General features: G+C 46.7%; 1 protein-coding gene across 1 annotated transcript in view; it reads right to left on the reverse strand.

Annotated features, from left to right (window-relative positions):
* Positions 1 to 15,059, reverse strand: part of CTNNA2 (catenin alpha 2) — a 613,234-nt gene that overhangs the window by 104,471 nt on the left and 493,704 nt on the right. The window contains exons 10-12 of the mRNA XM_070948152.1: positions 11,092 to 11,184; positions 7,149 to 7,305; positions 6,274 to 6,474 (exon numbers count right to left, since the gene is read on the reverse strand). Coding sequence (XP_070804253.1) covers positions 6,274 to 6,474; positions 7,149 to 7,305; positions 11,092 to 11,184 — 451 coding nt within the window. The remainder of the gene's footprint in view (positions 1 to 6,273; positions 6,475 to 7,148; positions 7,306 to 11,091; positions 11,185 to 15,059) is intronic.

The following is a 15,059-nucleotide window of genomic DNA, read 5'->3' on the forward strand; positions in this document are numbered from 1 at the left end:
AACATCACTGAAATGTTTCTTATACCGCGTTATATTTAAAGAATTTAATTAGGTTTCCATTGTCCCAAACTTCAGACAAAAGTGTAAGAGTTTGAAATAAACTCCCACTTGAATTGATGATTCCATCAGCTCTCTCGCTCTCGCCTCCACACATAAACAGACCTTACATTCTCCATTTGTTCACCATTTCGATTTGGAACATGGAACATGAACTGTCTGACAACAGGGATCCTTGAGGCGCTGAAATATCTAGCAGCGTCCAAATCAAAAGTCACATCTACCGTATCTGTACCGGGAGAGCCTTGTAGGGGCAGTCCTCCATTTACGACCAAAATTGAGGCCAACATTTCTGTGGTCAAGCGAGACATCTGTTAAGTGAGCTTTGCCTCATTTTACAACCTTTTTTTTTTTTTTTGGCCACCGTTTACAAACCGCAAGCTTTGGAAATAGAGAAGCGACCTGGAATTACAGAGGATTACATAGCTTAACAGAGTTGGGAGGGACCTTGTAGGTCATCTAGTCCAACCCCCTGCCCAAGCAGGAAACCCTACACCAATGATGGTGAACCTTTTAGGCACAGAGTGCCCAAACCGGAAAGCATTGGAAACCCAACGACCAGCTGGCAGGCGTGCATGTGCGCCTTGGAAACCTGGCAACCAGCTGGCCGGTGTGCGCGCCTTGGAAACCCAATGACCAGCTGGCTGAGCTGGGGCAACGGCGCGCGTGCCCACAGAGAGGGCTCTGCGTGACACCTGTGGCACGCATGGCCATCACAGCCCTACAGCATCCCCAACAAATGGCAGTCCAATCTCCCCTTGAAAGCCTCCAGTGATGAAGCTCCCACAACTTCTGGAGGCAACTTCTGTTCCATTGGTGGATTGTTCTCACTTCCTAACAGTGAGGACAATTAACCAGTGGAACAGCTTGCCTCTAGAAATCGTGGGCGCTCCACCAATAGAAGTTTTCAAGAAGAGTCTAGAGTCTAGACAGTCACTTGTCTGAAATGGTGTAGGTGTCAACATTCTGATGCTACCATAAAAAGGAGGAGACGAGGCTTGACTTTTCACCTACTTATTTTCTCTGTAGATAATATCCCCTAGGAGATGGGATGGGAGGGGGGACATTCCTGTGGGTTGAGGTCAGAAGCTGGGGAGACTGACTTGGAAGATGGTCAATGAGAAGATGAGAATTGGGGAACGGAAAGGGAAGGGTTTGGGAGTCAGAGGGTTAGTATCGGCTACGACAAAGTCGGGGCCAGATCTGTCGTACTCAATAAATGGAATATTTCAGCAAAGATTAATTGCTTGGGAGTGCAATTTATTTGAGATGACATCGAAACCTGACAGTAGGTTCTTTTGCTTAAGCAGAGGGCTGGACTAGAAGACCTCCAAGGCCCCTTCCAGCTCTGTTCTAAGTGGATTGATTTCTCACTCAAGGTCTATCAGCGGTATTTGATCAACAGTGAACATGGCAACAGACTGATAAAGGTGGGTCAGAAAGTCTGATTTTGAGAAAATTTTGAATCCAGGAAGGCATATATCAAGATATTGTCTTCGTAGATGCTTGGTCACTTCAAAACAAAGATTCACAATTGCTGTCATTCGTTTGGCTAAAAGTGGAGGTGAAAGAGAAAAAAACTCTGATCTTGAACCTAGAGAAGTTGACTAAGAGTTGGAAATATTATCCTGCTGGATTTGGTGAGCTCTGTGGTCAACCTGTACTTTGTGGGCTTCGGTCTCTTCGCTGGAAACAAGCCAGCGAGATGATTTCAGCTTCCGTCAAGTTTCTGATGACATTGGGCTGTGTTTCCGAAAGAAGGCGATTCATCGCCATGCTGGGTTTGTAGCCTGACATCTGGCAAGTTGCTCAAAATATCTGGAGCAGAGCATCTGAGCGTTCGAACTTGGAATGGCAGATGGGCCCGACATACTGAGATGCTGAGGGAATCAGCATCTGGATGACAGACCGTAGCACAGGACAAGAGAGAACATCTGGTCTATATTCGAAAGACAAATGAGATCCTGGTAGGACAGGTGGAAACGGTGAGGGGACCCAGCCTGTTGAGGCCAAGATAATGTCAGGAAAATGTATTTGGCTGAATTCCCCCCCAAAGCTTTGGCAGTGAACAGTTAGCAGCAAAAGTAAGAGAACACAGGGAAAAAAAGGAAATATCCAGGATTAGGGGAGGCGATATTCATTCAATTTAAAATAAAACCAACGCAAATTTATGTGGCTGTATAAACAGAGGAATAGAATCGAGATCACATGAAGTGTTAGTACCATTTTATAATGCCTTGAAATACTGCATCCAATTTTGGTTACCATGATAGAAAAAAAGATGTGGAGACTCTAGAAAGAGTGAGGAACCCACACTGCATATCGGACATAAATACAATCGAGAGAGTCCAGAGATATTTTACGAGAAGAGTCCTCCATTCCTCTAACCGCAATAAAATACCTGATGCCACCAGACTTCAAATTTTGGACTTAGACAACTTAGAACTACGCCGACTTCGGTCTGACCTAAGCGTAGAACATAAAATTATCTGCCACAATGACCTACGTGTCAATGACTACTTCAGCTTCAACCACAACAACACACGAGCACACAATAAATACAAATTCAAGGTAAATCACTCCAAACCTGATTGCAGGAAATACAACTTCAACAACAGAGTGGTCAATGCCTGGAATCTACTACCTGACTCTGGTTTCTTTCCCAAACCCCCAAAACTTTAACCTTAGACTGTCTCCCGTTGACCTCACCCCATTCCTAAGAGGTCTGTAAGGAGCGTGCATAAGCGCACCAGTGTGCCTACCGTCCCTGTCCTAATATTCCTTTTTTACTTTTACTCTTTTCATGTATTCAAATTATGTTTATACTTTTACCTGTTATCTTATCTATGCTTGACAAATAAATAAATAAAATAAATAAATGAAGAGAAGAGCAACAAAGATGACTAGGGGATCGAAGGCTAAAACATATGAAGAAGGATTGTAGGAATTGGGTTTGTCTAGTGTGGTGAGAAGAAGGACTAGGAGTGACATGATAGCAATTTTCCAATATTTGAGGGGCTGCCAAAAAGAAGAGGGTGTGTGTGTGTCAGTCCATTTTCCAAAACACCAAAAGGCGGGACAAGAAGCAATGGATGGAAACTAATGAATGAAGGATTTAACCTAGAACTAAGGAGAAATTTCCTGAAAGTGAGTACAATTAAGCTATGGAACTGCTTGCCACCAGAAGTTGTGGGTGCTCCATCACTGGAGGTTTTCAAGAAGAGATTGGACAGTCATTTGTCTACAATTGCGTAGTGTCGTCTCCTTAGTAGGAGGTTGGACTGGAGGACCTCCAGAGTCCCTTCCAACTCTGCTATTCTGCTCTGTTACTCTGTTATTCTTTCTATGATCACATCTATCCATCCCATCAAGCCCCCCAAAAGTCCAGAATGGTATAGGACAGGGATGGCTAACCTTTTTGCTGTCGCGTGCCAAAAGCAGGGGGAACTTGGGGGGGGGTCACCTGTGTGTGTGCCCACACCCATAATTCAATGTGCCTCACCCCCCGCGTGCATGCACACGTGAACCCCCCCCCGCACTCACTCCCGCTTTTGGCACACGATGGCATAGTGGGCCCGGTAGGCCCATTTTTCACCCTCCAGAGGCTCCAGACGCTTTCTTGGAGCCTGGGGAGGATGAAAACAGCCTTCCCCACCCCCCACGAGGCCCTCTGGAGGCCGGAAACAGCCTGTTTCCCAACTTCCAGTAGACCCGGAAGGCCCGAAAATCAGCTGGCCAGTGCACACATTTGCGTTGGAGCTAAGCTGGGGCAATGATCGCGTGCCCACAGATATGGCTCCACATGCCACCTGTGGCACGTGTGCCATAGGTTTGTCATCACGGGTATAGGACCATGATGGCGAATCTCTGGCATGCGCACCAGAGGTGGCATGCAGAGTCTTCTCTGTGGGCATGTGTGCTGTAGGCAGCTGCTATTCCGGGTTCCGTTACACGCATGCGCACCGGACAGTTACTGTCTTTTGGGTTGTGGTGCTCCGGCACGCACGTGCGCACTCCAGTTTCGGCACTCAGTGCTGAAAAGGTTAACCATCCCTGGTATAGGATCTCCTGCCATGGGCAAGGGGTTGGACTAGAAGATCTCCAAGGTACCTCTAACCCTATTATTCTGTGTTCTACGCTCATCCCGTTAAAACAGAGCTAGAAGGCGTAATTCAGATCATTGAGTTGAATTGCCCGGCTTGGTGTTGAAATCCAAATCAAAGCATTTCTGACAGCTGTCAATTTTTATTTGCTTCAGCTCATCCGGTGGAAAGGGGACAGTCACCCACCCACTAAGTTCTCGTTTCTGCTGTTGAACAGCTCCGAGGACAATTTCTCTAATGTTCAATTAGACCAGTAGGATTCAGCCAGGAAGAACGGGGAGCAATAAAATTAACGCAGGAGACAAGTTTGAAGAAGTACATAGATGGGCGAATTTCTCAAGCTCCAATTCAAAGCGTCAGCAGGAATAAATCCAATTCATTTGTAAAGTCTAATTAGGGTCAATTCAAATCATGGATGGGACCAAAAGAGAAAAGCACAGGCAGTCCTCCACTTATGACCGCAATTGAGCCCCAAATTTCTGTTGCTAACCGAGACAGTTGTCAAGTGAGTTTTGCCCCATTTTACGAGTTTTCTCGCCACGGTTGTTAACTGAATCACTGCAGTTGTTAAGTTAGTAACCCGGTTGTTATGTGAATCTGGCTTTCCCATTGACTTTGCTTATCAGAAGGTCGCAAAAAGGGATCATGTGACCCCGGGACACTGCGGCCGTCAAAAATATGGGTCAGTCGCCAAGCAAAGTCAGTGGGGAAGCCTGATTCACTTAATTACCGTGTTACTCACTTAACAGCCGCAGTGATTCACTGAACAACTGTGGCAAGAAAGGTCGTAAAGTGGGGTAAAACTCACTTAACAACTGTCTCGGTTATGAAAAAGTCCTCTTTGTTCCACCAATAAAAAGAGAGCGACTGGTTTTCTAGACTTTTGCACTTGTGACAAATCACTAGGTCCAAGGCTGGGATTCAGCTGGTTCAGACCGGTTCGGGTGAACTGGATGCTAATTTTACATCCGGTTCACCGAACCGGTAGTTGCAAAGACTGGCTTGCCCCACCCCACCCCACCCCTCCCCAGAGCCTCCATGCGGCCCGTTTTGGATGCCAGATAAGTACAGGGCCTGTGTGGAAGCTTTGAGAGGCGAAAAACAGGGCTCCCGGAAGTTCCGGAAGTCTGGAAACGGGCTCGTTTCTGGCCTCCGGAGCCCGGGGGAGGCTGTTTTCACCCTCCTGGAGGCTCAAGGAAAGCCTCCGGAACCTGGGGAGGGCAAAAAGCTCCCCACCACCACCACCACCATGGTGCAGGAGGCCGAGTAGGCCATGCCCACCATGGCAACCCCCACCTAGCAGCTGGGCAGAGAACTGGTTGCTAAAATTTTTGAATCCCACCCCTGACGTGTAGGATTACTAACTTTCTTTTAAACTATTAACATAACTTACGTAGGACCGTTTTTTAGAAACAGATTAACCATCCCATCAAGTACGTTTTAAGTGAAGGTTAGCTGAACTTGATGGGAAATTTAATAATACATATACAAGAAATGTACACGTATTGCAATTTGGTTAATAAGAATGCCGCCAGCATTCACACCAGCGGAAGCAACGTGAGCGTTAGCAGGGAAATAATTAATTTCCGAATGATAGAACAAATAGGTTACGAAGCACTATATTATCTTTTTTTTTTCTTTTTTTTAAGGCAAGAGAGAGACGGAAGCTTCTGTTTGTGTGGTTTAGCTGAATGCTCCCTTCCATGATTATCTGGCTGAAAAAGTCACTTTATTAGAGAGAATTGCCTTTCTCTCCTGGATGGGTCTCAAAGGAAGAAGGAGAAAAAGCCTAATTCACAAGAGGATTTGGTTCTTCGGTGCTGTGAGTTGCCATCACGGTACTAGATTGTGCAGAAATGAATAGAGGGACATTTAAAATTAAGCAGAAAGAGGAGTAGAATATTCTCAAACGTGGAATTTATTTTACCAGTGGTTGGAAAAAAAGGGGGTGGAGATTAAGAATGTAATTTGTATTGTTCAGCAAATTAAATATCCTGACAACGCAATGTTTATAAAGCACTAAGAAATATATTTAATAGAAAATAAAAATACAAAAATTAAATAAACCGAAAATTTTGAACCGTAATTTACAATATTTGCTCTCCACGCTTACCTGTTTCGGAAAGCAGCTTCGTCGCTTCTAACACTTTCTCGGTGTAAACCCCGGCTTCGTAGTTTTCCATCTCAGCATTGATGATGTGGATAACCCTGGCGGCGCGTCCTCGAATCGCCCCCGCGGTCCTGTCCAGGGTGTCGACGTCACCCTCTTGTAACGCAATCACACATTTGTTGACGTCTTCCAGAATGTGATTTTCTGTAACAGAACAGGGTCTTGGTTATTCATAAACGGTCTTCCTTCAAAGTACAGACTACCTGTAATCCTACGTTGGACTGAGACATAGGGAGTGGCAGGGGTGGACTGCTGCGGGTTCGAAGGGGTTTGGGAGAACCTCTAGCTAAGATTCTGTGCAGTTCGAAGAACCCCAAAATCCCACTTCTGGCTGTCCCTGCCCACCCTGTCCCGGCCCTCCCAAGAGTCCCCCACGCGGCCCATTTTGGATATAGGTAAGTGCAGGGTGCACACGGAGGCTCGGGGAGAGTGATAAACCGGAAGTTTGGGAAGGCCGGAAATGGGCCCATTTCCAGCCTCCAGAGGGACACCTGAGCCTGGGGAGGCCGTTTTCGCCCTCCTGGAGGCTCGAGAAAAGCCTCCGGAGCCTGGGGAGAACAAAAATGCTCCCTCCCCCACTGTGGTGCAGTAGGCCGACTAGGCCAAGCCCACCATGGCCACGCCCACCCAGCAACTGGGCAGAGAACTCCTTGCTAAAATTTTCGAAACCCACTTCTGGGGAGTGGCCCAAAATTATCTCATGGGCTTTAGGGCCAGATATGGATTCGAACCCGGGATCTTCCCAAGCGCAGTTCAATGTTCTGACTGCTATTCTGAGCTGCACCTTTATTGAGTGACTAATATTTTCCGTGAAATACCTGAGACGGAAAGGAAATCGTCCACGGAAGTGATGTCATCGACCGCCTCAGTCAGGACTCGCACCTGCTTCTCCCACTGGTCTTTGAAGACGTCCATGTTGTCTTGGGCCACTTTGCTCTGAGGCCTGGCAGCCAAGGTGAGAGCTGCGTTTATCACCTGCGAGACGGAAAGGGTTCTTGTGAATAGCCATAAGAGGACATCCCTTCCTCGAGGCCAGGGAGGGGTCTCCAAATCTGGACGCTTTAAGACTTCTGGGCTTCAACTTTTAAGACTTGTGGACTTCACGACATAAGCCTAAGATTGAAAATCAGGCTTGTCAGATGCTACATCTTTTCTATCCTGCTCTAGGGAGCGGAGAGTTGGTCTCTGACAGAAAGCCCCTTGAAACATTTGAAATGTGGATTTACAGGCGGCTGTTACCTATAAGTTGGGTTGACAAAATCAGAAATGAGGAGGTGATAAGACGCCTGGGAAAGCCAAATCATCAAAGCCATCAAAAAGCGAAAGTTAGAACATTTTGGACACGTGATGCGACACCCACAAAAGATTGAAGGCCAACGAGGTCCAGGCAGAAGAAGAACATCATGGCTTCAAAATCTAAGGGACCGGTATCGACAAAACTCAGCAACACTTTTTTCGTGCGGTCGTTGATAAAAATTGGATCGCCAACATGATCGCCAATGTCTGATGATGGATAGGGCACAAGAAGAAGGACTTCAACTCCCAGAATTCCCCACTCATCATAGCTGTCTGGCTGGGGAATTCTGGGAGTTTTTTCCATCATGGCACCTGCCCTATGGAATGAGATCTCTCCAGAAATTTGAATGGAAGCTGCTGAAGATCTGACTACAGGGAACTCCTCGACTTACGACCACAATAAATTTCTGCTGTTAAATGAGACGCTCCTTAAGTGTAGCTTTGCCCTGTTTTATGACCTTTCTAGCCACAGTTGTTAAGTGAATCGCTGCAGTTATGAGCAGTTATGGTTGTTAAGTGAATCCGGTTCACCCAGTGATTTTGCTTGTCAGAAGGTCGCAAAAGGGGAATCAGCAATTGTCATAAATAGGAGCCAGTCGCCAAGCATCAAAAAATTTTGATCGTGGGGATGCTGAGACGGTCATAAGTGTGGAAAAACCATCATAAATGTGAGTCAATTGCCAAGACACTAAACTTTAATCACGTGACCAGGGGGATCGCTCCAACAGTCGTTAAGTGTGAGAACTGGTCATAAGTCACTTTTTTCAGTGCTGTTGTAACTTTGAACAGTCACTAAATGGGCTGTTGTAAGTCGAGGAGTACCTGTATTCTCCTAGACTTTGAGACAGGTTAACAGTTGTACGTTTATTAGATGGTTATTTTGTTTAGGTGACTCTCTTCAAGCTGCTTAGATTATTATTTTTTTATTATTATGTTATTGTTGTTCTTATTTTTTTTTTTAACTGCAAGACACCTGACACCATTGGAAGTCAGGTAGGCTGTAAAGCATTTGTATGCGTAAATAAAATTGATGAATATGGTTGCCCTTAGTAAAATGCGGTGCCGTGAACACTGTCCTGCATTGACATGTTTACCGATTTTTTTTATTGTGCTTTTATTGTGTATTATATTGCAGAAGTATAAGTTGTGGCGCATCAATCACAGCGTTGAAGCAGCATTCTAAACAAAGAAGCATGCTAACGAAGAGCTCAAAGCTCATACAAAACTGGGTATTTTCTACATCAAACATAGCTTGCTCTTTACGAACAATGGAATGACAAGAGTTGGAAGGGACCTTAGAGGTCTTCTAGTCCAACCTCCTGCTGAAGAAGGTAACCCTAAAGATAAAGGTTCCCCTCACAGATGTGTGCTAGTCGTTCCCGACTCTAGGGGGCGGTGCTCATCTCCGTTTCAAAGCCAAAGAGCCAGCGCTGTCCGAAGACGTCTCCGTGGTCATGTGGTCGGCATGACTCAACGCCAAAGGCGCACGGAACGCTGTTACCTTCCCACCAAAGGTGGTCCCTATTTTTCTACTTGCATTTTTTTACTTGCTTTCGAACTGCTAGGTTGGCAGAAGCTGGGACAAGTCACGGGAGCTCACCACCGTTACGCGGCACGGGGGATTCGAACCGCTGAACTGCCAACCTTTCGATCGACAAGCTCAGCGTCTTAGCCACTGAGCCACCGCGTCCCATTTCAAATGGTTGTCCAATCTTTTCTTAAAAACGTCCAATCTTGGAGCACCCACAACTGGTGGAAGCAAATTATTCCACTGTTTAATTGTTCTAACTTGCAGGCATTTTCTCCTTAGTTCTAGGTTGCTTCTCTCCTGGATTAGTTTCCATGCATTGCTTCTTGTTCTGCTTTTGGATGCTTTGAGAACAGAATAAAACAGTTGGAAGGGACCTTGGAGGTCTTCTAGTCCAACCCCCTGCTCAAGATGGAGACCCTAGATTAGGGGTGTCAAACTAAATTTCTTCGAGAGCTGCATCAGCATTGTAGTTGTCCTCCGTGGGCCAGCCGGGGGTAGGAGAGATGGGATGGGACAGCCTCCTGCAGCACCCTGTTGGCGAAAACGGGCTTGGGGAGGTCACATGTGCCCCCCCCATGGCCCGTTTTCGGCCTGCATGGCCTCCTGTATCACCCTGCTGCTGCAGGAGGCTGTCCAGGCCGAAAACGGGCCACGGGGAAGGGGTCGTATGCGCCTTCCCCTGCACCCCATCTTTGCTACCAGAAGCACTGTGGGCCGGTCCTTTGCTATTTCCAGGCCGGCCCTGCGGTCTGGATCTAAGCACCCTGATCTGTCCCCGTCCCCACACAGACACACACAGCCAGTCGAGGGTTAAGGAAACACTTTGGAACGCACCCAGTTCTTATCTCCGACTTGGCAGCGATAGACACACCGTCTGCCAAGTTACTTTATTTTCACAAACAGACAGATACTGACCACCACTCTCTATTATATAGTCTCTGGGGTGTGGTCCAGTGACTCAGTTCTAATCCCTAGCACGCCTCCCAAGCTGCTGCAAACGTTTATCACGCCTTCGGAGGCGTGCGTCCAGGAATGATGTTTCTTCATCACTCTGATTCGAATCAGCTGTCTCCTCTCCCTCGGCCGGCACTTGAGACAATGCCAGAGGGGAGGGGCCTGGAGAGGGAGGCCTGGCTGACTCCTCTTCCTCATGCTCGGAGCTTTCTTCCTCCGATGGGACAGGCTCAGAGAGCGGGGCCACAACACACCCCGCAGGCTGAATCCTTCCCACAGGCCTTAAGTTTGACAGGGGCAGGGGTGAAATCCAGCAGGTTCTGACAAGTTCTGAAGAACCGGTAGCGGAAATTTTGAGTAGTTCAGAAAACCGGCAAATATCACCTCTGGCTGGCCCCAGAGTGGGGTGGAAATGGAGATTTTGAAGTATCCTTCCCCCAGGAGTGGGGTGGGAATGGGGATTTTGCAATATCCTTCCCCCAGGAGTGGGGCGGAAATGGGGATTTTGCAATATCCTTCCCCCAGGAGTGGGGTGGGAATGGGGATTTTGCAATATCCCCCAGGAGTGGGATTGGAATGGGGATTTTGAAGTATCCTTCCCCCAGGAGTGGGGTGGGAATGGGGATTTTGCAATATCCCCCAGGAGTGGGATTGGAATGGGGATTTTGAAGTATCCTTCCCCCAGGAGTGGGGTGGGAATGGGGATTTTGCAATATCCTTCCCCCAGGAGTGGGGTGGGAATGGGGATTTTGCAATATCCTTCCCCCAGGAGTGGGGTGGGAACTGGGATTTTGCAGTATCCTTCCCCTGCCACACCCACCAAGCCACACCCACCAAGCCACACCACGCCCACCAAACCGGTAGTAAAAAAAATTGCATTTCACCACTGCCCCTGCCCTAGATCATTTCAAATAATAATATAGCAGACGCTTCTAAAGATTTTCCCCCTTCCCCTCCAAATAGTATAAAATAAGACTCACCTGTGGGCATAAACTATCAATCTGGGTTGCTGCCATCCGGACCAATTTTACCCCTTCTTCATTATTGGAAATGGAACAAGCCAAATTGGCCACCTGCAACGAAAGCCAGCGGAATAAAGTTCAGAATCAGGAAATCAAAATATTTTTCTCCAAAACAAGCAAGCAAGGAAGCAAGGTGGATAGAGAATTAAAAGAAGAAGAAGAAGAAGAAGAAGAAGAAGAAGAAGAAGAAGAAGAAGAAGAAGAAGAAGAAGAAGAAGAAGAAGAAGAAGAAGAAGAAGAAGAAGAAGAAGAAGTTAGATCACATCCTTTCCCAAGTAAAGACCAAATGGAGAAAGCCACCTTCCGTCAAGCTGCAAAATGGTTTTTTGTCAACGCACGAAAGTGATTCATAAATCTGAATTTACAGTTTAAGGCAACACAGGTCCAGATATTGTAATATTTTTCACAATTTACACTGTATTCAATATATTTATACGTAAAGAATAAAAATATATCTTTAAAAAAAGACAACACAGGTCGTCTTCGACGTACGACCATAATTGAGCGCCAAATTTCTGTTGCTAATCAAGACAGCGAAGTGCGTTTTGCTTCATTTTACGACCGTTCTTGCCGCCGTTGTTAGGTGAATACACTGCCATGGTTAAGTTAGTAGTGCAGTTGTTAAATGAAACTTACGACACTGAAAAATGACCGACATGACTGTTTTTCACACTTATGACCGTTGCAGCATCCCCATGGTCACGTGATCCAAATTCGGACACTTGGCAATTGACTTGTATTTACAAAGGTGGCAGTGTCCCGGGGTCACCCAGGAATGGAGAGGGAATGGGGATTTTGCAATATCCTTCCCCCAGGAGTGGGAAGGGAATGGGGATTTTGCAGTATCCTTCCCCAGCAGTGGGGAGGGAATGGGGATTTTGCAATATCCTTCCCCCAGGAGTGGGGTGGGACTGGAGATTTTGCAATATCCTTCCCCCAGGAGTGGGGAGGGAATGGAGATTTTGCAGCATCCTTCCCCTGCTATGCCCACTAAGGCACATCACACCCACTAAGCCACGCCCACAGAACCGGTAACAAAAAAAATTGAATTGCATCACTGAACTAAATCCATATATTTGTTTTTCCAAACATTGTCTGCTTGCAGAAGTTGCCAGCAGTTCTGGACTAAGAGTTCCAGAACTTGAACACTGGGCCCTATCTAACAAAGTGAAATTCAACGTAGAGAAAAATAAAGTCTTACTTAGGCAAGAAAAAACGAAAGTTCACATATAAACTGGGTGAAACCAGGATTAATAGCTGTAACTGTGAACTTGGAGTCTTAGTGGACAGCCAGCTAAATATGAGCCAGCAGTGGCCGGCAGCAGCCAAAAAGCCAATGCAATCCTAAATTGCATTAACAGAGGGATTCAATAAAGATCACGTGAGTTGCTAATACCACTCTATAAAGCCTTAATAAGACCACACCTAGAATACTGCATCCAATTTGGTCACCACACTATAAAAAAGAGGCTGATACTCTAGAAAAAGTGCAGAGGAGAGCAACCAGGATGATTAGGGGACTGGAGGCTAATGTTCTGTCCCCGTCTCACACACGCACACAAACAGACAGCCAGGGTTTAAATAAAACTGGCATACAACAAATTCTTTCGATAAGAGGATTGGCAGCAACCCAGTAGCTGCTTGCCAAGAACTTTACTCAGAGGGAGGGGTTGTTCCTCCAACAGATAAACCTGAACAAGATACACACAGTTCAAGAATTGTCAAGTCCAGTCCGTATTAAATCCAAGGCAGATAACGTTGTTTCAAAGATACAATGTGATTCGCTAGTAGTTAGTTTTGTCCGTCACAAAGTCTGAATGGCCACATCACCCCCCTTTTATCCCCTGTGGGGTGTGGTCCAGTGACTCAGCTTAATCTCTGGCACGCCTCCTTTTCTGCTGCGTGCACCCATCTCTCCGACGCTGGCGTGGATCCAGCCAAGACTTATCTCCGTCACTGTCCGACTGCGAGGAGATACCTGGCTCCTGGCCAATCTCTTCTCCTTCGGGAGACACCTGAGGCATTGCCAGAGAGGAGGGTCCTGGAGAGGGAGGCCTGGCCAACTCCTCTCCTTCATGTTCGGAGCCTTCTCCCTCCGATAAGTCGGCCTTGGGGGTCGGAGTCACAACAGCTAAAACATATGATGAATGGTTACAGGAACTGGGCATGGCTAGTCTAGTGAAGAGAAGGACCAGGGCAGACATGATAGCATCTTCCAATATCTCAGGGGATGCCACAGAGGAGGGGGGTCAAGCTATTTTCTAAAGCACCTGAAGCCCAGACAAGGAATAATGGATGGAAACTAATCAAGGAGAGATTCAACCTAGAAATAAGGAGAAATTTTCTGACAGTGAGAACAATCGACCGATGGAACAGAAGTTGCCTTTGGAAGTGGTGGGAGCTTCATCACTGGAGGCTTTCAAGGGGAGTCTGGGCTGCCATCTGTCAGAAATGGTGCTTGGGCGGGGGGTTGGACTAGATGACCTATAAGGTCCCTTCTATCTCTGTTAAACTGTTAAGGCATGTTTCTATTAAAGGTCACTGCCCGCATCTCCGCCGCTCTCCGTTTTTCCCAAGGGTTCGATGGTTGCGAGGCACAGAGCCTCTAACTCGCAGCCTCCAGCCTAAAGCCATCTGTTCTACCAGACTGCTTCTGCAAAAGCCAGCCAGATGCCTCCTAGGCAAGGAGGACGGGGAAGACACCAGCTCAATTGCACCCGCCCGCTTCTGTTTCCTGCCGGCTCAAATCCAAAGAGCTGATGGCTCTGGTTATCGGAGACGACAGTCTTATTCTCCACGGATGTGTTTCATGCTCTTTTAAAAACGGCACGGGGTCAGTGGCTATGACCACGGCCACGGGATTTATAGCATCCGTCCCTCGCTCACGGAGAAAGCCCATCTTCATTAGTGATGGTTCGCCATAGTAACGGTTGGGTAAATGCTACAAGAAGGAGTGGACTCACCGGTGGGGGAAAAAAAATGGACGACGTTGTGCAGGACCAAGCATCGAAAATATGACCTGGATGTGTTTTGTCCAAAGTTACAGAATAGCGGATTTGGAAGGGGCCTTGGAGGTCATCTAGTCCAACCCACCAGCAGGAAAGCCTGTACCATTTCAGACAAATGGTTGTCCAATCTCTTCTTGAAAGCCTCCAGTGATGGAGCACCCACAACTTCCGAAGGTAAGTCGTTCCACTGATTAATTATTCTCACTGTCAGTAAATTTCTTCTTAATTCTAGGTTGGACCTTTCTTTAGTGATTCCCCCCTCTCCCCCGTTACTTCTTATCTTGCCCTTGGGTTTCAATTTAGTGAAAAGAAGGACTAGGGGTGACATGCTAGCAGTGTTACAATATCTAAGGGGCTGCCACAAAGAAGAGGGAGTAAAGCTATTCAAAGTGACAAAATTAGTGGACCAGGGGAATGCTGTCGATATAATTTACTTGGATTTCAGTAAAGCATTTGATAAAGTAGACCATAACCTACTTCTAGATAAAGTAGAAAAATGTGGGTTAGATAGCATCTCCACCAGATGGATTCGTAACTGGCTGACCAACCGCACTCAACGTGGAGTCCTCAATGGAACTGCATCTACATGGAGGGAAGTATGCAGTGGAGTATCGCAGGGCTCTGTTTTAAGCCCAGTGCTCTTCAACATCTTCATCAATGATTTGGACGAGGGGATAGATGGGGAACTCATCACATTTGCAGATGACACCAAGCTGGCAGGAATAGCCAACACTCCAGAAGATAAAAGCTTAAGATACAGAAGGATCTTGACAGAATTGAACATTGGGCGCTATCTAACAAAATGAAATTGAACGGTGAAAAAAGTAAAGTTCTACATTTAGGCAAGAAAAACAAAATGCGCAGGTACAGTATATGTGGTACCTCGCTCAATAGTAGTAACTGTGAGGGGGATCTTGG

This window comes from Pituophis catenifer, unplaced genomic scaffold (genome assembly GCF_029215685.1).
Source record: "Pituophis catenifer annectens isolate HBS135680 unplaced genomic scaffold, rPitCat1.0.hap2 SCAF_8, whole genome shotgun sequence".
NCBI lineage: Eukaryota > Metazoa > Chordata > Lepidosauria > Squamata > Colubridae > Pituophis > Pituophis catenifer.